The sequence below is a fragment of the Anomaloglossus baeobatrachus genome, chromosome 6, assembly GCF_048569485.1.
Source record: "Anomaloglossus baeobatrachus isolate aAnoBae1 chromosome 6, aAnoBae1.hap1, whole genome shotgun sequence".
Lineage (NCBI taxonomy): Eukaryota > Metazoa > Chordata > Amphibia > Anura > Aromobatidae > Anomaloglossus > Anomaloglossus baeobatrachus.
In genome coordinates, this window is record NC_134358.1 from 63,675,324 (window position 1) to 63,700,607 (window position 25,284).

At 50.6% G+C, this 25,284-nt stretch overlaps 1 protein-coding gene across 2 annotated transcripts in view; it reads right to left on the reverse strand.

Moving 5' to 3' along the window:
• Positions 1-413: 413 nt before the first annotated feature.
• EMC2 (ER membrane protein complex subunit 2) overlaps positions 414-25,284 on the reverse strand; it is a 142,553-nt gene continuing 117,682 nt past the window's right edge. For both annotated transcript variants that reach the window (XM_075352954.1, XM_075352955.1), the window contains exon 12: positions 414-1,021. In XM_075352954.1, coding sequence (XP_075209069.1) covers positions 935-1,021 — 87 coding nt within the window. In that variant the 3' untranslated portion in view covers positions 414-934. The remainder of the gene's footprint in view (positions 1,022-25,284) is intronic.

Here is a 25,284-nt window from a genome sequence, read left to right on the forward strand (position 1 = left end):
CACTTTCCCCCAACATTTGGTGGGAAAAAAAGTGCGTCTTATAGTCCGAAAAATACGGTAACCCTCCCTGCTTGCGTGTTACTGGGGTTTGTGTACCCAATTGTGTATGTTTTTTCTGTCTGTCTTACACCTTTTAATAATAATAATCAATTCCTGATAAGATGTCTGATGGCTTTTTTTTTCCCCTTTCTTCTGTGGTTGCACTTGTTGCGATTGTCTGGTGTCCTTAATTGCTAAACAAACAACATTGTAGTAATAATGGTGGTGTCTGATGAAAATGACTTCTATTGTTTAATGCGCAGTACACCTAGTGTAGGTCAGATTCTAAATTCTGAAAGGTCCAAAAAGAAGTGTATGTTGTGTGTAAAGAGGGCACCATAGAGCACGAGAATATTAGTAACAAAACTCATCACGGGGGTGCAGGCAAAATTTAATCAAAATTGTGAACGTTAAACTATTATTTGTGAATCATCACAACTCCTTTAAATTAATAAATTAATGCTCCCTGCCGCCCTCTTTGTAGTATTGTTGTATGAGGAGCGAAGACGAATGTTCTTCTGAAGGCCGGATTCACCCAGGTATGTTTCTGCGGACCTCCCGGCCTGGACATACAGGACTATGAGGCTCAGAAGACCTGCGGACGGCCATACCGAGAACGATGGATGACCGAATCTACCCAATAGGATTCTGTCCTTCCCAGCCATTATTAAAAGGAACTTTTTTTTTTTACAGTCTGGTCATCAACTTTAATAAAATCAGGGAGGAAAAAAAAAAAAAGATAGTAATGTTCATCTTGAAGTGGCAGCGATGTCACTAGGTCTTGGTGAACTGGTTGGCTGTATGACCCCTCTGCTTACGCTTTGTACAGCCGATGGGTGCCCTCCGCTCCGTAGATGGGTTAATGTACCTAATCGTCAGGGGGCAGCACTCAGATTTAAGACTGAGTGATCTGTAAGGTTTCCAGCATGTTTTCTACTGCCTTTAGAGACATCTGCGAGTCCGTCATGGTCCGGCCTGCAAGCTGAGAACAAGGAGAACATATACTTAATTCACATTATACATAGTTATATTTCATAGAATGATAGAATGGTAGAGTTGGAAGGGACCTCAAGGGCCATCGGGTCTGACCCCCTGTGAGTGCAGGCTTTCCAAAATCATCCCAGCTATATGTTTATCCAGTTTCCACTTGAAGATTTCCATTGATACAGAAGATTAAGGGTGGCTTTACATGCTGTGATATCCGGCCCGATATCGCTAGCATGAGACCCGCCCCCATCGTTTGTGCGCGACGGGCATATCACTGTCCGTCGCGCACAAAAACGCGCACCCCCGTCACACGTACTTACATGGCCTTCGACGTCGCTGTGACCGGCGAACCGCCTCCTTTCTAAGGGGGCGGTCCGTTTGGCGTCACAGCAACGTCACTAAGTGGCCGCCCAATGATAGCGGAGGGGCGGAGATGAGCGGGACGTAACATCACGCCCACCTCCTTCCTTCCGCATTGTGGCCGGAGGCAGGTAAGGAGATGATCCTCGTTCCTGCGGAGTCACACGTAGCGATGTGTGCTGCCGCAGGGACGAGGATCAACTTCGCCTCAGCGACAGCAGCGATAATTGGGAGCGGACCCCCATGTCAACGAGGAGCGATTTTGGACGTTTTTGCAACGATCCAAAATCGCTCCTAGGAGTCACACGCTACGACATCGCTACAGCGGCCGGATGTGCGTCATAAAATCCGTGACCCAAACGAGATCGCTGTAGCGAAATCGTAGCGTATAAAGCCCGCTTAAGGCTATGTGCCCACAAGACTCTGTACCCGCGGAAAACCTGCGGATTTATCTGGATTTTCTAGATAAATCCACAGGTTTTAACGAGTACAGACACTCCCCATGTTACCATGTTATCCTATGGGGCGTGCTGTGTCCATGCTGCGGTATGTGCAGCTGTGGAATATGCTGCGGATATTCCTCAGCCGCACGTAACTGCATGTCAATTACTCTTGCGGAAATACCTGAGGAATTCCCGGCCCTCCACTAAGGAGATAGAGGCCAAGACTTCCGCAGGTAAGTCGCACGAATGTCCGCAGGTTTACCGCAGATATTTCGCTGGAATCCCGCAGCTATGTATGGCTGCGGATTCCGGGGAGTTGCTGCGGGAAACCTGCGGACACTCATGCGGATATATCCACAGGTACATAGTCCCACGGGCACATAGCCTAATACATAAGACTTTGCAAGAGTTTCCAAGGAAGGCATTTTTGTGGGAACCAGTACATTAAGACGCTTGCTGTGGCCTAAAATAACAACATAGGTTTCCAATAATTAATTATTTTTTTCTGTAAAGATTCAGGTTGTCCACTATATTTGTCTTGTAGGATACAGGGACAATGGAGAAGAAAAGCGTTCACTTGCTGTGTGGCTGATGCCGGGATTTACATATACAGTGCGGCTGAGGATGCAATGAGAAAGCTGACGGCAATTCCTAACAGACAAGTGTGAACAGGTGCAAACTGAACATGAAATATACTCTAACAAATATACAGCTCAGGAATGCAAACACTGAATATAGGTGTTTAGAGATTCATTACTGCTAAGGAAATACAATTAAAAATTTAGAAACTTGGCGCATAAAAAAAGGTTAGTTTTATATGAGCCTAGCAGCCAGCATCATGGCGTATCTCTTATGCAGGGTTCCTACCTAAATACCGCTACCTCAGCTACTGAGGATAGGCCATCAATGTTAGGCTTTGTGCCGATGTATGCAGACTTGTGAACAGATTTTCTGCAAACAAAACTGCATGTTTTGGCAGTAAAAACGCAACAAAAAAAGCACATATTTTCATCACGTTTGCACATTTCTTCCATGCGTTTTTCTATTCAGTACTCCTACAATCGCCATCGAGTCTCCGGCTGATATCACAGCCAGGACCCGGCTCTCACAACCAGGAGCAGTGTCCGTGCCGCTCCTGGCATGCTGCGATCAAAGCAATTGTAGCATTCAGGAGGCAGGGATCGCTTACCTCTCCCAGGCGATCAGGTCCCTGTAATGTGTTCACCATGATGACCCTGGGTTACTGAGCTACGGAGAGCCTCACACATCATACATGGAATTACTGAGCTACGTAGAACCTCACATACCATGCATGGGGTTACTGAGCTACAGAAAGCCTCACACACCATGCATGGGGTTACTGAGCTAGGGAGAGCCTCACACACCATGCATGGGAAGCCTCACACCACGCATGGGGTTACTGAGGTACAGAAAGCCTCACACACTATGCATGGGGTTACTGAGATGCGAAGAGCCTCAAAAACCATGCATGGGGTTACTGAGCTACGGAGAGCCTCACACACCATGCATGGGGTTACTGAGCTATGGAAAGCCTCACACACCATGCATGGGGTTACTGAACTACAGAGCCTCACACACCATGAATGGGGTTAGTGAGCTACGGAGAGCCTCACACACCATGCATGGGGTTGCTGTGCTACGGAAAGCCTCACACACCAAGCATGGGGTTACTGAGCTATGGAAACCCTCACACACCATGCATGGGGTTCCTGATCTACAGAAAGCCTTACACACCATGCATCGTGTGTGAGACGAAAGGTCAGTGCTGTAAGTGCAACACTGACATATAATCGATTGTAGTGGTCGAGACTGAGAGCTGAAATGGATCATATCAGCAGAAAAAACGCAGAAACAATTGACATCTTGCTTCTTTTTTCAGCAAAATCTGCAAGGAAAAAAGAAGCAACATGTGCACAGCAAGTGAGGATTCCAGCCTTTGCTGGGATACGTTTTTCCTTGCAGTACAAGAAAAAACGAATGAAAAACTGCGAAAAAAAACATAGCGTGTGAACATAGCTTTAAAGTCCTGGACAACCCCTTTAAGAAATCCCATGCACCATCATCTTTCAGAGCAAATGCAGCTTACTTGAAGAGTTCAAAGGATGCCATCAAATGCAGGGGCACCCCACCACCAACAGATGAATGTAGACCCCTAAGCAGTAAGTAAGCACCACCCCCCAAAATAAAAGTTTCAAAAAAAAAAAAACCCGAACCAACTGTGATTAAAAAAAACTTTCCTAAAACAGATTTTCACCTAATAAATATAGAAGCGGTCAACAATAATGGCCTAAAACTTGACTTTTTTCCCAACCTTTGCAAGAAAAAGAGCCCAAAGAGCAGCCATTGTCTTTCCCTGGATGGCTCAGCAAGCGCTAGGAAAGATTAACAGTTCGGTGTACCATTAAACTAAGGTTTCATTTCCACTTCGGAGCATTTACTCAGGAAGAAATTAAGCCGGGCCAATTACATCTTCCTATAATGACCCCGGCGGGCGGCTCTGTGAGTTGACTGAAGCCCTTTGAATGGAGGAGCCGCTGAGTGCCTCATGCTGCTTTTAAAATGAGTTTTCTAACGGCCCTGACAAGCTCCATCCCTCATCGGCCTGATTACACCGCACATATTAAAGCAGGTAAAAAGGCTGGCTTTTGTCGCCGAAAGGCGTATTTGCAATATAGCAGCAATAAAGCGCCAGTTTCTCTAGAGAACGCTTGTGCAATTTGCTATTGGTCCAAAAAAAAGAAGAGAAAAAAAAAAAGAAGAGAAAAAAATAAAAAAAAAGTTTCTTGGTCTAATGTGAACATTTAAACACTTAATAAATTTTGGATATAATGGTTTCTTTTCTGAGAAGCTGAATATTACGGCCGTGATTTATGAGCCGCCCCTCCTCCCCCCCACCCTTTACATTCATTTAGTAAGTCTGGTATGATGTGTGTGGAAGGATTATGTGATCAAGAAACTGTTCCACCGAGGAGCGGGGAGTTGCCGGTAACCTGCGTCTGACCTTTAGCTGCACGACCCGATCAATCACTGGCTGGGAACAGCTTTTCTCTTTTATTACACGCTCACGGCTTGATAAGGTAAGCACCGCTGATGTCTTCACCGTCACTTCATAATGTAAGAATTGGACGGGCGCGCAGGAAAAAGCATCTGCTCCGTCCGAAATCTCGGTGACTCCACGGATCGCACTTTTTTATTATACTGCAGGTATTTGGTTTCCGTTCTTGGCTACAACACATATCTTGTTTTATTGTATTGCGAGATTTGGTTTCGGTCCCGGCGACCCTCTGTGATTGAACAGCAGGCGTCTGATTAGTTCATGGTGGCATTGTATGTGCACTACAAGGTGCGGCACAAATTTTGGTAGTAAATCATGTCCCGTTGAATTTAATACCAGATTTTGTAAATTTCTGTAGCCGTTCAGGTATTTGACCACCCACCTTTGCAACCTATTTTGTACATTTTTCTAATGCATCAAAAATAAAGCAACTTTGCAAACCATAAATATTTATTTTGTGTCTACAGGTCTGTCTCCATGGTAACAGACTACAAACAAGCTCTGTGTAGTCAGATCCTGCAGTCTCAGATCCAGCTGTCTCCTACATATATCTCCTCCACGCTGGCTGCCGGAAGTGTTTTCTCTGGCTGGTCTCCCCGAGATCAGTGATTGTTTGGTCTTGCTGGTCTACTAGGCATTGCTCCCACCCAGCCAGAATCCTACTCCACACTGATGAGGGGCAATACCCCGAAACAGCTGTCTGTGGATGGATACCTGGCCTTGGTATTTCCCTTTTATATCTTTAAACTCGTCAAGAGCTGGATATTGACTAAAAGGGCCACTTAATATGGTGGTTATGGTGTCTCCTAAAAAGAGCCACTCCTTGGCTAGGTCCTTCCCGGAGGGATTTCTGGCTATTTGCCGTGTCGAGACTCCTAACAGAGGCTCCACGGACCTTTTTGATCCTACATACATGTATATAAGCATGGATTCAGAAGGTGCACGGAAATAGCAAGTGACCGTATATTCCAGCCATACGCCATCCCTTGCTGCAACTGGACACCCCTGTATCCGTTTCAGGCTTTATTCATACATCGGTAGTTTTGTTTCTTTTTTGCTAGATTTGTCAGTCCCAGGGATTTGGCTCCCACCTTGTAGCTGTAATTTATGGGGAGACCTGGCATAAAGTGTCCAATTCCACTGCCTTAGGGTCTATGGTACAGGTGAAGACCAGCTGTGTGCCATCTCTGGCAGTCCTAAAGGCTCTAACACCACTCCTTTCCGGCCATCAGTCATGGTCCTGGAATGGACAGTCACTATTTTTCAGTGGATAGGTGGAAATCAGTAAATACTCTGCTTTACTGCAATAGGACTTAAAAATTACGTAGTTCCTTACTGAGATGACTGGGCTAACCTCTACAGAGAAATATGCTAGGGAATCTGTCGCCAAAATTTGCTACCTCACCTGAGAGCAGCATGATGTAAGGGCAAAGACCCCAAATCCAGTGATATGTCACTTACAGAGCCGCTTCCTGCAGTTTTGATAAAATCCCTGTTTTCTCTACGGCAGATCTACCAGTCCTCTGAAAGCGGAGCTCTGTATAACCCCGCCCACACCACTGATTGGCAGCTTCCTGTTTACACTGCGCATAGGCTGAAGGTTGAGCCTAGAGTGTATGGTCTTCTTCCAGGTTAGTGGGCACGATCAGCTTGGTTGGTGGGCGTGGCAATGTTTCCTCCTGTCCACTTTAATCATGAATCCCACCCCCTTCCTGCATAAACCCTCCTTTCCTCCTGGGGGTCTTACCCACCACTTATATTATAAACAACTCAAAAGCCCATGTGGACTTAGAAAAATAAATGTTTCTTTTGTCTGGAAAACATCGGACTGCATTTTGAACATGTGACAAATTACATCATACCTGGTTACATTCTAACATCTAACATAGGCTGAAAGCTGCCAATCAGTAGTTGGGTTGGGGTTATACAGAGCTCATATATATGTAGGACTACCTGGCAGCAAGTTTACTAGTCCTCCATTGATACTATTCTGCTGATAAAACGGAGATTTTATCAAAACTGGAGCAAGAAACCCAGTAAGTAACAGATTCCACATTGATGAATAGGAATCAGTGTGGAAAAATAGTCTTCTTTGTCTTTCGGCCTCATTTAGATGTACCTGAGTAATTTTTTTTCCCCAAGGATAGACCAAGTAGCCTTTATAATCTGTTTGACTGTTCATATGTCCTTGTTTTATTGCGGGGACAGTGCTTCTAAAATGACCCTAAAACCGTGACTTAGTTTGTCCATCAGACGCTCATACTGCAGCCAATCGTCTTAAAGAACTTGGCTGAGGACTTGTCAATATGAGAAAGGTGGAAGTCCAACACCCGGCACCCCTACTGATCAGCTGAAAACTAGTGTCAGAGGATGGAACCAAGTACTGTCCTCAACAGAATAGAGAAGCCCCGTACATTGCTTATTGACTTCTGAATTTGATCCCATTGGCATGATCCTAAAAACAGCCGGTTATTTTCTCCATTTGCAGATTGGGAAGAGCCTTAACCTGTAGTTAATTGTCTTAACCAGATTGTTGAGAACTTTGATGGCCTATCCATTGGATAAGTCATCATTATGAGACTGATGGGGGTCCAAGACCCATGTTCCCCATCAGTCATACCAGATTGTTGAGGACTTTGATGGCCTATCTATTGGATAAGTCCTCATTATGAGACTGATAGGGGTCCAAGAACCGGGACCTTCCATCAGTCATACTAAATTGTTGAAGACTTTGATGGCCTTTCCAATGGATAAGTCATCATTATGTGACTAATGGGGGTCCAAGACCCGTGTTCGCCATCAGTCATACCAAATTGTTGAGGAGTTTGATGGCCTATCCATTGGATAAGTCATGATTATGAGACAGATGAAGTCCAAGACCCGGGACCCCCATCAGGCATATCAGATTGTTGAGTACTTTGATGGCCTATCTATTGGATAAGTCCTCATTATGAGACTGATGGGGGTCCAAGACCCATGTTCCCTATCAGTCATACCAAATTGTTGAGGACTTTGATGGCCTATCCATCGGATAAGTCATCATTATGAGACAGATAGGGGTCCAAGAACCGGGACCCCCATTGGTCAACTGAAAACTGCTCTTTGACTTGTGACTGCTGCCGAGAACTGCACTTTATCTCACAGACCCTATGAAACTGCGTTTGTAGCAAATTACCCGACAGGATAAGGTCTTATATTTATAGGCACTAATGGGGAATTTAATGCACAGAAAATGCAAAAAAAAAAAATCCAGAACAAAAAGGTAAGTAGCAAAGAGGAGCGTGTGTCCTGACTTAACGACAGCGCTATCAGATGTGTCTGCGCCGAACGCTCTAGGTGTAATGCACCTACTCAACCTCCCATAGCTGCCGGCTCCGATAAAAGGCTTTGTCCGGTGACACGAGTTACTCTTTATTTCCACTCTGCTGGCTGATAAACTCGAGCACGCCCGGCCTGAAGGAGAACAGAACGTCTTTTCTTCTGACGCTCGCCTTCCATTCCCAGGCAAACAGGAATGGGCCTAATCTGCTGCTGCGGGAGTTTCAATTCCTTCCAGAAACCGCTTTGATACAGAAAGCAGCCGTAATGCTTGGGAATCTTTAGATACAATCGCTGGGATGTTTGAAGAAATTAGGTCAGATTTCTGAGTGCTGCGTAAACATGAAAAAAGAAAAAAAGTGCTGAAAATATTAAAAAAAATGCAGATGGCTAAAGAGATGTTGAGAAGAAAAAAATTGAGCAAAAAAAAAAAAATATCAGATTGAGCGGGCTCAGACACTCGGCACCACCACCGAGGATGTAGGACCAAAGACCAGACTTTTAGGAGTTATATAAGATGAGAAAAGAAGGGAATTTTGTTTACTTACCGTAAATTCCTTTTCTTCTAGCTCCTATTGGGAGACCCAGACAATTGGGTGTATAGCTTCTGCCTCCGGAGGCCACACAAAGTATTACACTTTAAAAAGTGTAACCCCTCCCCTCTGCTATACACCCTCCCGTGCATCACGGGCCCATCAGTTTTGGTGCCAAAGCAGGAAGGAGGAAACTTATAAATTGGTCTAAGGTAAATTCAATCCGAAGGATGTTCGGAGAACTGAACCATGAACCAAAGAACAATGAACATGAACAACATGTGTACACAAAAAAAACAACAGCCCGAAGGGAACAGGGGCGGGTGCTGGGTCTCCCAATAGGAGCTAGAAGAAAAGGAATTTACGGTAAGTAAACAAAATTCCCTTCTTCTTTGTCGCTCCATTGGGAGACCCAGACAATTGGGATGTCCAAAAGCAATCCCTGTGTGGGTAAAAGAATACCTCGATAAAAAGAGCCGAAAAAACGGCCTCTTCTTACAGGTGTGCAACTGCCGCCTGAAGGACTCGCCTACCTAGGGCGGCATCTGCCGAAGCATATGCATGCACCTGATAGTGTTTTGTAAAAGTGTGCAGACTCGACCAGGTAGCCGCCTGACACACCTGCTGAGCCGTAGCCTGGTGCCGCAATGCCCAGGACGCACCTACGGCTCTGGTAGAATGGGCTTTCAGCCCTGAAGGAATCGGAAGCCCAGAGGAACGGTAGGCTTCAAGAATCGGTTCCTTGATCCATCTAGCCAAGGTTGACTTGGAAGCCTGCGACCCCTTACGCTGGCCAGCGACAAGGACAAAGAGTGCATCAGAACGGCGCAGGGGCGCCGTGCGTGAAATGTAGAGCCTGAGTGCTCTCACGAGATCTAACAAGTGCAAATCCTTTTCACATTGGTGAACTGGATGAGGGCAAAAAGAAGGTAAGGAGATATCCTGATTAAGATGAAAAGGGGATACCACCTTAGGGAGAAATTCCGGAACCGGACGCAGAACCACCTTGTCCTGGTGGAACACCAGGAAGGGGGCTTTGCATGACAGTGCAGCCAGCTCCGACACTCTCCGAAGTGATGTGACTGCCACTAGGAAGACCACCTTTTGTGAAAGGCGTGAAAGAGAAATCTCTCTCATTGGCTCGAAAGGTGGTTTCTGAAGAGCCGTTAGCACCCTGTTCAGATCCCAAGGTTCTAGCGGACGCTTGTAAGGAGGGACTATGTGACAAACTCCCTGCAGGAACGTGCGGACCTGCGGAAGCCTGGCTAGACGCTTTTGAAAAAACACAGATAGCGCCGATACTTGTCCCTTAAGGGAGCCGAGAGACAAACCCTTTTCCAGTCCGGATTGAAGGAAGGACAGAAAAGTGGGCAAGGCAAATGGCCAGGGAGAAAAACCCTGATCAGAGCACCAGGATAAGAAGATTCTCCACGTCCTGTGGTAGATCTTGGCGGACGTTGGTTTCCTGGCCTGTCTCATAGTGGCAATGACCTCTTGAGATAACCCTGAAGACGCTAGGATCCAGGACTCAATGGCCACACAGTCAGGTTGAGGGCCGCAGAATTCAGATGGAAAAATGGCCCTTGAGACAGTAAGTCTGGACGGTCTGGCAGTGCCCACGGTTGACCCACCGTGAGATGCCACAGATCTGGGTACCACGACCTCCTCGGCCAGTCTGGGGCGATGAGGATGGCGCGGCTGCAGTCGGACCTGATCTTGCGTAATACTCTGGGCAGTAGGGCCAGAGGAGGAAATACATAAGGCAGTCGAAACTGCGACCAATCCTGAACTAGCGCGTCTGCTGCCAGAGCTTTGTGATCTTGAGACCGTGCCATGAATGCCGGGACCTTGTTGTTGTGCCGGGACGCCATTAGGTCGACGTCCGGCTTCCCCCAGCGGCAACAGATCTCTTGAAACACTTCTGGGTGAAGAGACCATTCCCCTGCATCCATGCCCTGGCGACTGAGAAAGTCTACTTCCCAGTTTTCTACGCCCGGGATGTGAACTGCGGAGATGGTGGAGGCTGTGGCTTCCACCCACAGCAGAATCCGCCGCACTTCCTGGAAGGCTTGCCGACTGCGTGTGCGCCTTGGTGGTTGATGTATGCCACCGCCGTGGCGTTGTCCGACTGAATTCGGATCTGCCTGCCTTCCAGCCACGGCTGGAACGCCTTTAGGGCTAGATACACTGCCCTTATCTCCAGAACATTGATCTGCAGGGAGGACTCTGGCTGAGTCCAGATACCCTGAGCCCTGTGGTGGAGGAAGACCGCTCCCCACCCTGACAGACTCGCATCCGTCGTGACCACCGCCCTCGATTGATGCTAGGAAGTCTCCTTGGGACATCGAGGCGATGACGGAGCGGAGGGATTCCATCCGGAACCGCCTGGCGTTCACATGTTTGTTGAGCAGCTTGAGGTCCAGGACGGGACGGAAAGATCCGTCCTTTTTTGGCACTACAAACAAGTTGGAGTAGAAACCTTGACCCCATTGCTGAAGGGGAACCGGGATCACCACTCCTTCTGTTTTCAGAGTGCTCACCGCCTGAAGAAGAGCATCGGCTCGCTCGGGGGGCGGAGATGTTCTGAAGAAACGAGTCGGAGGACGAGAGCGGAATTCTATCCTGTAACCGTGAGACAGAATGTCTCTCACCCATCGGTCTTGGACATGTGGCAACCAGGCGTCGCAAAAGCGGGAGAGCCTGCCACCGACCGAGGATGCGGTTTGGGGAGGCCGAAAGTCATGAGGAGGCCGCTTTGGGAGCGGTTCCTCCGGCGGTCTTTTTAGGACGTGACTTAGACCGCCATGAGTCAGAGTTCCTCTGACCCTTCTGTGGCCTGTTGGACGAGGAGAATTGAGACTTGGCTGAGGTCCGAAAGGACCGAAATCTCGATTGTACCTTCCTTTGTGGAGGTCTGTTGGGTTTGGACTGGGGCAAGGACGATTCCTTTCCCTTGGATTGTTTAATGATTTCATCCAATTGCTCGCCAAACAGGCGGTCGCCAGAAAATGGCAAACCGGTTAAGAACTTCTTGGAAGCAGAGTCTGCCTTCCATTCACGTAGCCACATAGCCCTGCGGACTGCCACCGAATTGGCGGATGCTACCGCCGTACGGCTCGCAGAGTCCAGGACAGCATTCATGGCGTAGGACGCAAACGCCGACGCCTGAGAGGTTAAGGACACAACCTGCGGAGTAGAGGCACGTGTAACTGCATTAATCTCAGACTGACAAGCTGAGATAGCTTGGAGTGCCCATACGGCTGCAAATGCCGGAGCAAAAGACGCGCCTATAGCCTCATAGATGGATTTCATCAGGAGCTCTATCTGCCTGTCAGTGGCATCCTTGAGTGATGCACTATCTGCCACTGGAACTATGGATCTAGCCGCCAGTCTGGAGATTGGAGGATCCACCTTGGGACACTGAGCCCAACCCTTGACTACGTCAGGGGGAAAGGGATAACGTGTGTCATTAAGGCGCTTAGTAAAGCGCTTATCTGGAAAAGCTCGGTGTTTCTGGACTGTATCTCTGAAGTCGGAGTGATCAAGAAATGCACTCCGTGCTCGTTTAGGAAACCTAAAATGGAATTTCTCCTGCTGAGAAGCTGACTCCTCAATCTGAGGAGTTGGAGGAGAAAGATCTAACACCTGATTGATGGACGCTATAAGGTCATTTACTATGGCGTCCCCTTCAGGTGTATCAAGGTTGAGAGCGGCGTCAGAATCAGAGCCCTGATCTGCCACCTCCGCTTCATCTTCCAGAGATTCCTCATGCTGAGACCCTGAACACTGTGATGAAGTCGAGGGAAGCTCCCGGCGAGCCCGCTTAGCTGGCCTGGGACTGCGGTCCGTGTCATAGTCCTCACCGTGGGAGCTATGAGTCGCCCCAGGAGCACTTTGCTGCTCCAACCTAGGGGGGCCTGGGGACAATGATTCAACAGTGCCCGGGATCTGTGTTACTAGTCTGGACTGCAAAGCCTGTAGAATCTTAGCAGACCATCTATCCATAGACTCAGAAAGTTTGTCAGCAAATACTGCAAACTCTGTCCCTGTCACCTGGACAGTGGCAGCCGACTGTTCTACCTGGGCCGAGGGTCCCACCAGTGGCAAAGGCTCCGGCTGAGTGAGTGTCACAGGGGCCGAGCATTGCACACAATGAGGATAGGTGGAACCTGCAGGTAGCATAGCCGCACATGAGGTACAGGTTGCAAAGTAAACCTGTGCCCTGGTACCCTTGCTTTTTTCGGACGACATGCTGTTGTCTCCTTTTAGAGCAATCAGAGAGGGTATATAGCCAAGGCAACAGTGCGGCCGTACAGAGTAAATGTATACAAAGAAGGGAATTTTGTTACTTACCGTAAATTCCTTTTCTTCTAGCTCCAATTGGGAGACCCAGACGATTGGGTGTATAGCTTCTGCCTCCGGAGGCCACACAAAGCATTACACTAAAAAGTGTAAGGCCCCTCCCCTTCTGGCTATACACCCCCCGTGGGAACACGGGATGCTCAGTTTTAGTGCCAAAGCAAGAAGGAGGAAAGCCAATAACTGGTTTAAACAAATTCAATCCGAAGAACATCGGAGAACTGAAAACCGTTCAACATGAACAACATGTGTACCCGAACAACCAAAAATCCCGAAGGAAACAGGGGCGGGTGCTGGGTCTCCCAATTGGAGCTAGAAGAAAAGGAATTTACGGTAAGTAACAAAATTCCCTTCTTCTTCGGCGCTCCATTGGGAGACCCAGACGATTGGGATGTCCAAAAGCAATCCCTGGGTGGGTAAATTAATACCTCAAGTTTGGACTGTAAAACAGTCCTTCCCTACATGGAGGCAACCGCCGCCTGTAGGAGTCTTCTACTTAGGCTGGCATCCGCCTAAGCGTAGGAATGCACCTGCTAATGCATGGTGAAGGTGTGCAGACTCGACCAGGTAGCCGCCTGGCACACCGGTTGAGCCGTAGCCTGGTGCCGTAATGCCCAGGATGTACCCACGGCTCTGGTAGAATGGGCCTTCAGCCCTGATGGAACCGGAAGCCCAGCAGAACGGTCGGCTTCAAGAAATGGTTCCTTGATCCATCTGAAAAGGGGGATACCACCTTAGGGAGAAACCCCGGAATCAGGCGCAGCACTCCCTTGCCCTGGTGAACACCAGGAAGGGAGCCTAGGATGGCAGCGCTGCTAGCTCAGACCTTCTCCGCAGAGACGTGACCGCTACCAGAAAGGCCACTCTCTGTGAAAGTCGAGAAGTGAAAACATCCCTCAGAGGCTCGAAGGGCGGCTTCTAGAGAGCAAGTAGTACCCTGTTCAGATCCCATGGGTCTAACGGCCTCAGTACGGAGGGACAATGTGACAAACCTCCTGCAGGAACGTGCGTACCTGAGGAAGTTGTGCTAGGCGCTTCTGAAAGAATACAGACAGCGCTGAGATTTTCCCTTTAAGGGAGCCGAGCGACAACCCTGTTTTCCAACCAGATTGCAGGAAGGAAAGAAAAGTAGGCAATGCAAATGGCCAGGGAGACACTTCCTGAGCAGAGCCCTAAGATAAGAATATCTTCCACGTCCTGTGGTAGACCTTGGCAGACGTCGGCTTCCTTGCCCGTCTTATGGGCGTAATGACGTCTTGAGATAATTCTGAAGACGCTAGGAGCCAGGACTCAAGTCCACCCAGTCAGGTTCAGGGCCGTAGCATTGAGATGGAAAAAAGCGGCCCTTGGGACAGAAAGTTTGGCCGGTCTGATAGTGCCCACGGCCGGCCGATCGTGAGATGCCCCGGCTCCGGGAACTACGACCACCTCTGCCAGTCTGGGGCGACGAGGATGGTGCGGCGGCAATCGGAGCTGTCTTGCGTAGCACTCTGGCCAACATTGCCAGAGGGGGAAACACCTAGGGTAGCTGGAACTGCGACCAATCCTGAACTAAGGCGCCTGCCGCCAGAGCTCGTTGATCGTAAGACCACGCTGTTGTGCCGAGACGCCATTAGGTCGACGTCCGGTCTCCCCCGGTGGCCACAGAGTTTCTGCAACACGTCCGGGTGCAGAGACCATTCCCCTGCGTCCATACCCTGGCGACTGAGGAAGTCTGCTTCCCAGTTTTCTACGCCCGGGATGTGAACTGCGGATATGGTGGATGCTCTGTCTTCCACCCACATCAGGATCCGCCGGACTTCCTGGGAGGCTTGCCGACTGCGTGTTTCACCTTGGTGGTTGATGTATGCCACCGCCGTGGGGTTGTCCGACTGAACTCGGATCTGTTTGCATTCCAGCCACTGCTGGAAGGCTTGCAGGGCAAGATACACTGCTTAGATTTCCAGAGTCCTGCGGTGGAGAAGAAGGGAATTTTGTTACTTACCGTAAATTCCTTTTCTTCTAGCTCTTATTGGGAGACCCAGACGATTGGGGTATAGCTACTGCCCTCCGGAGGCCACACAAAGCACTACACTAAAAAGTGCAAGGCCCCTCCCCTTCTGGCTATACCCCCCCGTGGTATCACGGGTACTCCAGTTTTAGTGCCAAAGCAAGAAGGAGGAAGCCAATAACTGGTTTAAGCAAATTAACTCCGAGAAACATCGGAGAACCGAAAAACCGTTCAACATGAACAACATGTGTACCCGCAAACAACAAAAAAATCCCGAAGGACAACAGGGCGGGTGCTGGGTCTCCCAATAAGAGCTAGAAGAAAAGGAATTTACGGTAAGTAACAAAATTCCCTTCTTCTTCAGCGCTCTATTGGGAGACCCAGACGATTGGGACGTCCAAAAGCTGTCCCTGGGTGGGTAAAGAAATACCTCATGTTAGAGCTGCAAAAACAGCCCTCCCCTACGGGGGTGTCACTGCTGCTTGCAGGACTCTTCTACCTAAGCTGGCATCCGCCGAAGCATAGGTATGCACCTGATAATGCTTGGTGAAAGTGTGCAGACTGGACCAGGTTGCTGCCTGGCACACCTGTTGAGCCGAAGCCTGGTGTCGTAATGCCCAGGACGCACCCACGGCTCTGGTTGAGTGGGCTTTTAGCCCTGAAGGAACCGGAAGCCCCGCAGAGCGGTAGGCCTCTAGAATTGGTTCTTTGATCCATCGAGCCAGGGTGGCTCTAGAAGCCTGCAATCCCTTGCGCGGACCAGCGACAAGGACAAAAAGTGCATCGGAACGGCGCATGGGCGCCGTGCGTGAAATGTAGATTCTGAGTGCTCTCACCAGATCTAGCAAACGTAAGTCCTTTTCATACCGGTGAACCGGATGAGGGTAAAAGGAAGGCAAGGATATATCCTGATTAAGATGAAACGAGGATACGACCTTAGGGAGAAACTCCGGAATGGGGCGCAGCACTACCTTGTCCTGGTGGAACACCAGGAAAGGAGCCTTGGATGACAAAGCTGCCAGCTCAGACACTCGCCGAAGCGATGTGATCGCGACAAGAAACGCCACTTTCTGTGACAGGCGAGAAAAGGAAACTTCCTTCAGAGGCTCGAAGGGCGGCTTCTGGAGAGTAACTAGTACCCTGTTCAGATCCCATGGATCTAACGGCCGCTTGTACGGGGGCACAATATGACAGACCCCCTGCAGGAACGTGCGCACCTTAGGAAGACGTGCTAGACGCTTCTGAAAAAACACGGATAGTGCCGAGACTTGTCCTTTAAGGGAGCTGAGCGACAAGCCCTTTTCTAACCCCGATTGCAGGAAAGAGAGAAAAGTGGGCAATGCAAATGGCCAGGGAGACACTCCCTGAGCAGAGCACCATGCTAGGAAAATCTTCCACGTTCTGTGGTAGATCTTAGCCGAAGTCGACTTTCTAGCTTGTCTCATTGTGGCTACAACTCCTTGGGATAATCCTGTGGACGCTAGGATCCAGGACTCAATGGCCACACAGTCAGGTTCAGGGCCGCAGAATTCTGATGGAAAAACGGCCCTTGAGACAGTAAGTCTGGACGGTCTGGAAGAGACCACGGTCGGCCGACCGTGAGATGCCACAGATCCGGATACCACGATCTCCTCGGCCAATCTGGGGCGACGAGTATGACGCGGCTGCAATCGGATCTGATCTTGCGTAGTACTCTGGGCAAGAGTGCCAGAGGCGGGAATACATACGGGAGCCGGAACTGCGACCAATCTTGCACTAAGGCGTCTGCCGCCAGAGCTCTTTGATCGCGCGACCGCGCTATGAATGCCGGGACCTTGTTGTTGTGCCGAGACGCCATTAGGTCGACGTCCGGCACTCCCCAGCGGCGACATATTTCCTGAAACACGTCCGGGTGAAGGGACCACTCCCCTGCGTCCATACCCTGGCGACTGAGGAAGTCTGCTTCCCAGTTTTCTACGCCTGGGATGTGAACCGCGGAGATGGTGGATGCTGTGTCCTCCACCCACTTCAGAATGCGCCGGACTTCTTGGAAGGCTTGCCGACTGCGCGTCCCTCCTTGGTGGTTGATGTATGCCACCGCTGTGGAGTTGTCCGACTGGATTCGGATCTGCTTTCCTTCCAGCCACTGTCGGAAGGCTAGTAGGGCAAGATACACTGCCCTGATTTCCAGAACATTGATCTGAAGGGTGGACTCCTGCGGAGTCCACGTCCCCTGGGCCCTGTGGTGGAGAAACACTGCTCCCCACCCTGACAGACTCGCATCTGTCGTGACTACTGCCCAAGATGGGGGCAGAAAGGATCTTCCTTGAGACAATGAGGTGGGGAGGAGCCACCATTGTAGAGAGTCCTTGGCCGTCTGGGAAAGGGAGACTTTCCTGTCCAGGGACGTTGACTTCCCGTCCCATTGGCGGAGAATGTCCCATTGAAGTGGACGCAGATGAAACTGCGCAAAGGGAACTGCTTCCATGGCTGCCACCATCTTCCCGAGGAAGTGCATGAGGCGCCGTAAGGGGTGCGACTGTCCCTGAAGGAGAGCCTGCACCCCAGTCTGTAGTGACCGCTGCTTGTTCAGCGGAAGCTTCACTCTCGCTGCTTGAGTATGGAACTCCATGCCAAGATACGTTAGTGACTGTGTCGGTGACAGAGTGGACTTTGGAAAGTTGATGATCCATCCGAAAGTCTGTAGAGTCTCCAGCGTAGCATGGAGACTGAGTTGGCATGCCTCTTGAGAGGGTGCCTTGACAAGTAGATCGTCTAGATAAGGGATCACCGAGTGTCCCTGAGAGTGCAAGACTGCTACCACCGCCGCCATGACCTTGGTGAAGACCCGTGGGGCTGTCGCCAGACCGAATGGCAGAGCTACGAACTGAAGATGGTCGTTTCCTATCACAAAACGTAGAAAACGTTGATGTTCTGTAGCAATTGGCACGTGGAGATAAGCATCTTTGATGTCTATGGATGCAAGGAAGTCTCCTTGAGACAATGAGGCAATGACAGAGCGGAGGGTTTCCATCCGGAACCGCCTGGCGTGCACATGTTTGTTGAGCAGTTTTAGGTCCAGAACAGGACGGAACGAGCCGTCCTTTTTTGGAACCACAAAGAGGTTGGAGTAAAACCCTCGCCCTTGTTCCTGAGGCGGTACGGGAACCACTACCCCTTCCGCTCTTAGGGAATCCACAGCCTGCCGCAGGGCATCTGCTCGGTCTGGATGTGGGGAGGTTCTGAAGAACCGAGCTGGAGGACGAGAACTGAACTCGATTCTGTACCCGCGAGACAAAATGTCTGTCACCCACCGATCTTTGACTTGTGACATCCAAATGTCGTAAAAGCGGGAGAGCCTGCCCCCGACCGGAGATGCGGAGGGAGGAGGCCGAAAGTCATGAGGTAGCCGCTTTGGAAGCGGTTCCTCCGGCTGTTTTCTTGGGGCGTGAGTGAGCATGCCAGGAATCTGAGTTTCTTTGCGTCCTCTGAGTCCCTTTGGACGAGGAGAATTGTGCCTTGCTCGAACCTCGAAAGGACTGAAACCTCTGCTGCCACTTTTTCTGCTGAGGTTTGCTTGGTCTGGGCTGGGGTAAGGAAGAGTCTTTACCCTTGGACTGCTTAATGATGTCAGCCAATGGCTCGCCAAACAGTCTATCTCTAGATAAAGGCAAGTTGGTTAAACATTTTTTGGAACCAGCATCTGCTTTCCAGTCCTTTAACCACAAGGCTCTGCGCAAAACTACCGAATTGGCGGACGCCATTGAGGTGCGGCTGGTAGATTCTAGGACCGCATTGATAGCGTAAGACGCAAACGCAGACATCTGCGAGGTAAGGGACGCCACTTGCGGCACCGCTGGATGTATGATCGCATCCACTTTTGCTAAACCAGCTGAAATAGCTTGGAGTGCCCACACGGCCGCGAATGCTGGAGCAAACGACGCGCCGATAGCTTCATAGACAGATTTTAACCAAAGGTCCATCTGTCTGTCATTGGCATCTTTAAGTGAAGCGCCATCCTCCACTGCAACTATGGATCTAGCTGCAAGTTTGGAAATCGGGGGGTCTACCTTTGGACACTGTGTCCAGCGCTTGACCACATCAGGGGGAAAAGGATAACGTGTATCCCTAGAACGTTTAGAGAAACGCCTTTCTGGATGAGCGTCGTGTTTCTGGATTGATTCTCTGAAGTCAGAGTGATCCAACAAAGCACTCAATTTGCGCTTAGGGTAGAGGAAACGAAACTTCTCCTGCTCAGCCGCTGCCTCTTCTGCTGAAGGGGCTGGGGGAGAAATATCTAACAGACTATTGATGGCTGAGATAAGATCGTTAACCATGGCGTCCCCATCCGGGGTATCCAGATTGAGAGGGGTTCCAGGAGAAGACTCCCGATCACTCTCTTCAGACGCATCACAGGGAGACTGATTGCGCTGAGACCCTGAGCAGTGTGATGACGTTGAGGGTCTTTCCCAGCGAGCTCGCTTAGGGTGGCTGGGGCTATCATCTGAGTCATAATACTCAGCCTGTGAAGCCGGGGACCCCCTTACAGTGTGGATAAGTTCCAACTGAGGGGGATTAGAGGACATAGACCTCGCCGTGTCCATAGACTGAGCCCCAGGCATGGATTGCAAAGTTTCAAGGATTTTTGCCATAGTCACAGACATATTATCAGCAAAAACTGCAAAGTCTGTCCCTGACACCGGGGCAGGACTTACAGGCGTCTCAGCCTGGGTCACTATCTCTCCTGACTCCGGCTGGCGAAGCAGCACCGGATCTGAGCATTGCACACAATGGGGGTCCTTGGAGCCTGCTGGTAGAGCAGCCCCACATGCAGCACACGCAGTGTACACAGCCCTAGCCTTGGCAGCCTTGCGTTTTGTGGATGACATGTTGCTGCCTCCTCAGAACGATCTGGGTATACAGCCAGGAAGCGACCTCACAGTGCAAGAAATAAGGAAATATATATATATATGTCCAGTGACACAGTACACTAATACACACTGAGGCACTAGAGGGGCCAGCTGAAAAGCCGCTTACCGCCCGCTTAAGAGCGGGTGTGTGGTCTCCCAAAGCCCCCTAGTCCAGGTCTCCCAGAGCCTTGCGTCCTTCCTCCAGCCAGACATGCATGTAATGGCTGCCGGCGTCTGAGAGAGGAGGGGGGGCGGGCCCTGGGCGTTCCTGACTAAGAGCGGGAAGCTTGCTTCCCTCTGTGCCTAGTGAGAGGGCTGGAGCATGTAAATCAGGCTCCAGCCCTCGTCGCTGCCGTGAAACAGCGTCTCTCCCCTACCCTGATTGACAGGGTGGGGGCGGGAACGAATCGGAGCTGCTGGCGTCCTAGGCCGCAAAAGCCGGGGACTAGATTTATAAACGCCACCGCCGTAAAAGCGCGGTCGGCGTGTCCCCGGCGAACTAAAAGTTACAGCAGCGCCGCCGGTCCAGCGGGGGTCGGCGCTGCGTTCCCACAACACAGAAAAAAGTCCCCCAGTTAAACTGTAGGAACACTAGCTCTAGCGTTATGGTCCCCGGCGCACTACAACACCCAGCCAGCCCGGAGTGTGTCTGTGCCTGCCGAGGACACAGAGTACCTGTATGATGCAGGGCCTTGTCCCTGATGGTACTCCTGCTCGGCATCCACCAGGTGCTATGGGTCTGTGGATGGAGCCCGGCGTCAGAGCTTTGAGGCCGGCAGGATCCCACTTCCACAGAGCCCTACAAGGGGATGTGGAAGGAAAACAGCATGTGGGGCTCCAGCCTCTGTACCAGCAATAGGTACCTCAACCTTACAACACCATCCAGGGGTGAGAAGGGAGCATGCTGGGGGCCCTATATGGGCCCTCTTTTCTTCCATCCGAAATAGTCAGCAGCTACTGCTGACTAAAAACTGTGGAGCTATGCATGGAATGTCTGACCTCCTTCGCACAAAGCTTGAAAACTGGAGTACCCGTGATACCACGGGGGGGTATAGCCAGAAGGGGAGGGGCCTTGCACTTTTTAGTGTAGTGCTTTGTGTGGCCTCCGGAGGGCAGTAGCTATACCCCAATCGTCTGGGTCTCCCAATAGAGCGCTGAAGAAAGACTGTTCCCCACCCTGACAGACTCGCGTCTGTCGTGGCCACCGCCCAGGATGGGGGTAGGAAGGACCTTCCTTTTGACAATGAGGCGGAAGAAGCCACCACTGAAGAGAGTCCTTGACCGTCTGAGAAAGGGTGACGTTCTTGTCTAGGGACGTCGACTTCCCATCCCCTTGGCGGAGAATGTCCAATTGAATTGGACGCAGATGAAACTGCGCGAAGGGAACTGCCTCCATTGCTGCCACTATCTTGCTAAGAAGGGCATGAGGCGTCTTAAGGGGTGTGACTGGTCTTGAAGGAGAGACTGCACCCCTGTCTGTAGTGAACGCTGTTTGTCCAGCGGAAGCTTCACTATCGCTGAGAGAGTATGAAACTCTATGCCAAGATATGTCAGTGATTGGGTCGGTCAGATTTAACTTTGAAAAGTTGATGATCCACCCGAAACTCTGGAGCGTCTCCAGCGCCATGTTCAGGCCGCTTTAGCATGCCCCTTGAGAGGGTGCCTTGACAAGTAGATCGTCCAAGTAAGGGATCACAGAGTGACCCTGAGAGTGCAGGCCTGCTACCACTGCTGCCATGACCTTGGTGAAAACCCGTGGGGCTGTCGCCAGATCTAAGGGCAGGACTACGAATTGAAGATGCTCGTCTTCTTGAATCGTAGCAACGCTGGTGCTCTGGAGCAATCGGCACAAGGAGATAAGCATCGTGATTGCCTGAAGTGGAACAGGGATTACCACTCCTTCTGCTCGCAGAAGAGCAGCGGCTCGGTCGTTTGAAGAAATCGAGCCAGAGGACGAGAACAAAACTCTATCCTGTACACGTGAGACAAATGTCTCTCACCCACCGGTCTTTGACCTGTGGCAGCTAAATGCCACCAAGCGGGAGAATCTGCCCTTGACCGCGGAGATAAAGAGAGGCTGAAAGTCATAAGGAAACCGCCTTGGAAGCGGTTCCTCCGGCTGCCGTCTTTGGGCGTGAGTGAGCCCGCCAGGAATCTGAGTCCCTCTGAGTCTTTTGAGTCATTTTGGACTAGGAAATTGGGACCTGGCCGAGTCTGGAAAAGACCGAAACCTCGACTGTTTGATCTGGGCTGGAGTAAGGACGAATCCTTACCCTTGGACTGTTCGATTTTATGCAATCGTTCACCCAACAGTCTGTTACCAGATAATGGCAAATTGGTTAAGCCCTTTTTTGGAAACCGATTCTGCCTTCCATTTCCTTAACTCCAAGGCTCTGCGCAAAACCACGGAGTTGGCTTACGCCCCCGGTGTACGGCTCGTAGAGACCAGGACAGCATGAATAGCGTAAGTGGCAATGCAGACATATGCGAGATTAAGAACGCCACCTGCAGCACAGATGTACGTGTGACAGTGTCCATCTGCGCAAGACCAGCTGAAATAGCTTGGAGTGCCCATACGGCTGCGAATGCTGGAGCAAACGACGCGCCGATAGCTTCATAGATGGATTTCAACCCGAGCTCCATCTGTGTCAGTGTCATCTTTAAGGGAAGCCCCATCGTCCACTGCAACTATGGATCTAGTCGCAAGCCTGGAGATTGGAGGATCCACCTTTGGACACTGGGTCCAGCCCTTGACCACGTCAGGTGGAAAGGGATAACGTGTATCCTTAATACATTTGGAGAAACGCTTATCTGGATAAGCGTGGTGTCTCTGAACTGCTTCTCTGAAGTCAGAGTGGCCAGAAAAGTACTCAATTTACGCTTGAGATACTGAAAACGGAAATTTCTCCTGCTGTGAAGCTGACTCCTCTACTGGAGGAGCTGAGGGAGAAATATCCAACATTCCATTGATGGACGCTATAAGATCATTCACTATGGCGTCACCATCCGGAGAGTCCGGATTGAGAGCGGTCTCAGGATCAGAGTCCTGAACAGCCACTTCTGCCTCATCATACTGAGAGTCCTCCTGCTGGAACCCTGACCAGTGATGAAGCAGAGTGCCGCTCCCAGCGAGCTCGCTTAGGCTGTCTGGGACTGTCGCCCGTGTCAGAGCCTCCACCCTGGGATGCATGGGACCCCCCCCGGAGCAATGATTTGTTCCAAATGAGGGTGGCTAGGGAGCATTGAATCAACCTTGCCCATGGTCTGTCTGGACTGCAAAGTCTCTAAGATGTTAGCCATAGTCACAGACAATCTGTCAGCCGAAACTGCAACTCCGTCCCTGTCCCTGGACAGGGTTCACAGGTGTTCCTTTGGCCACCTCTAGCAGAGACCCCGGCTGAGCAAATGCCACAGGGGCGCATTGCACACAATGGGGATCAGTGGAACCTGCCGGTGGAACAGTATCACATGCAATACAAGCAGCATAGAAAGCCTGTGCCTTGGCACTCTTGCTTTTTTGCTGCCTCTTGCTTTTTTGCTGCTGCCAAGAAAAGTGACCGTACAGTGCAGTGTATAGCATACAAGCACAAAGTAGAAATGAACACTTTAGCACATGCAATACAAGCAGCATATAAAGCCTGTGCCTTGGCACCCTTGCTTTTTTGCTGCTGTCGTCTAGCCATCTAGGATAGTATATAGGCAGGAATAGCGACCGTACAGTGCCATGTATAGCATACAGGCATAAAGTACAACTGAACACTGCAGCACATGCAATACAAGCAGCATAGAAAGCCTGTGCCTTAGCACCCTTGCTTTTTTGCTGCTGTAGTCTAGCCATGTAGGAGAGTATATAGCCAAGAATAGCGAGCGTACAGTGCCATGTATAGCATACAGGCATAAAGTACAACTGAACACTTCAGCACATGCAATACAAGCAGCATAGAAAGCCTGTGCCTTAGCACCCTTGCTTTTTTGCTGCTGTAGTCTAGCCATCTAGGAGAGTATATAGCCAAGAATAGCGACCGTACAGTGCAGTGTACAAGCATACAGTACAAACGAACACCGGCATTAGTGGGGTCAGCACTGCTTACCGCCCGCACAAAAGCGGGTGTGAGGTCGCCAGAATCCTGTGACTGGTTGCCCAGAGCTTGTCTCCGTTCTCCAGCCCAGACTGCAAACTGTAATGGCTGCCGGTGTCCTGTGCAGAGGGGCGGGCCGTGGGCGTGCCCCAGACAAGAGCGGGAAAGCTGGCGTCCCCTGTGTTCAGTGAGGGGGCTGGAGAATGCAAAGCAGACTCCAGCTCTCGGCGTTGACTTTCTGTACAGCGTTCCGCCCCTCCCCTGACTGGCAGGGCTGGGGGCGGGAACGAAACGAAAACTAGGCCGCAAAGCCGGGGACTCGAGTAATAAGCGCGGCCGTCCATGTGCACGGCCAGCGCGGAAGTCCCCGGCGCACCACAAGTCCCAGCCGCGCCACAGTGTAAAAACACCCAGCCGCGGCCGGCGCGACCGTTTCTATCACATAAATTCACTCAGCAAGCTGCAGTGAATAATAGCACAAGCGCTCCGCGCTGTTGTCCCCGGCGCACTAACACTCCCAGCAATGCTGGTGTGTGTGTGCGCGATGTGTATGGGGACACAGAGTACCTTGATGTAGCAGGGCCCTGTCCCTGACGATACTCAGCTCCATATCCAGCAGGTTCTCTGGGTCTGTGGATGGAGCCTGGTCTCAGTGCCTGGAGACCGGTAAGATCCCACTTCACCCAGAGCCCTGAGGGGGATGGGGAAGGAAAACAGCATGTGGGCTCCAGCCTCCGTACCCGCAATGGGTACCTCAACCTTAACTAACCACAAGTGGGGTAAGAAGGGAGCATGCTGGGGACCCTATATGGGCCCTCTTTTCTTCCATCCGATATAGTCAGCAGCTACTGCTGACTAAACAGTGGAGCTATGCGTGGATGTCTGACCTCCTTCGCACAAAGCTTGAAAACTGAGCATCCCGTGTTCCCACGGGGGGTGTATAGCCAGAAGGGGAGGGGCCTTACACTTTTTAGTGTAATGCTTTGTGTGGCCTCCGGAGGCAGTAGCTATACACCCAATCGTCTGGGTCTCCCAATGGAGCGCCGAAGAAATAAGGATATAAATATACACTTCTGCACCCAGGGGAGCAAGCACCTAGTAACAGGTGCTGCTTACCGACCGCCCTCAGCGTTTGTGTGACCACCAGATTCCCTGCCTGGGCTCCCAGCGCTGTTGGAACTCGTCTCTGAAGATCCCCAGCGTCAGCCGTG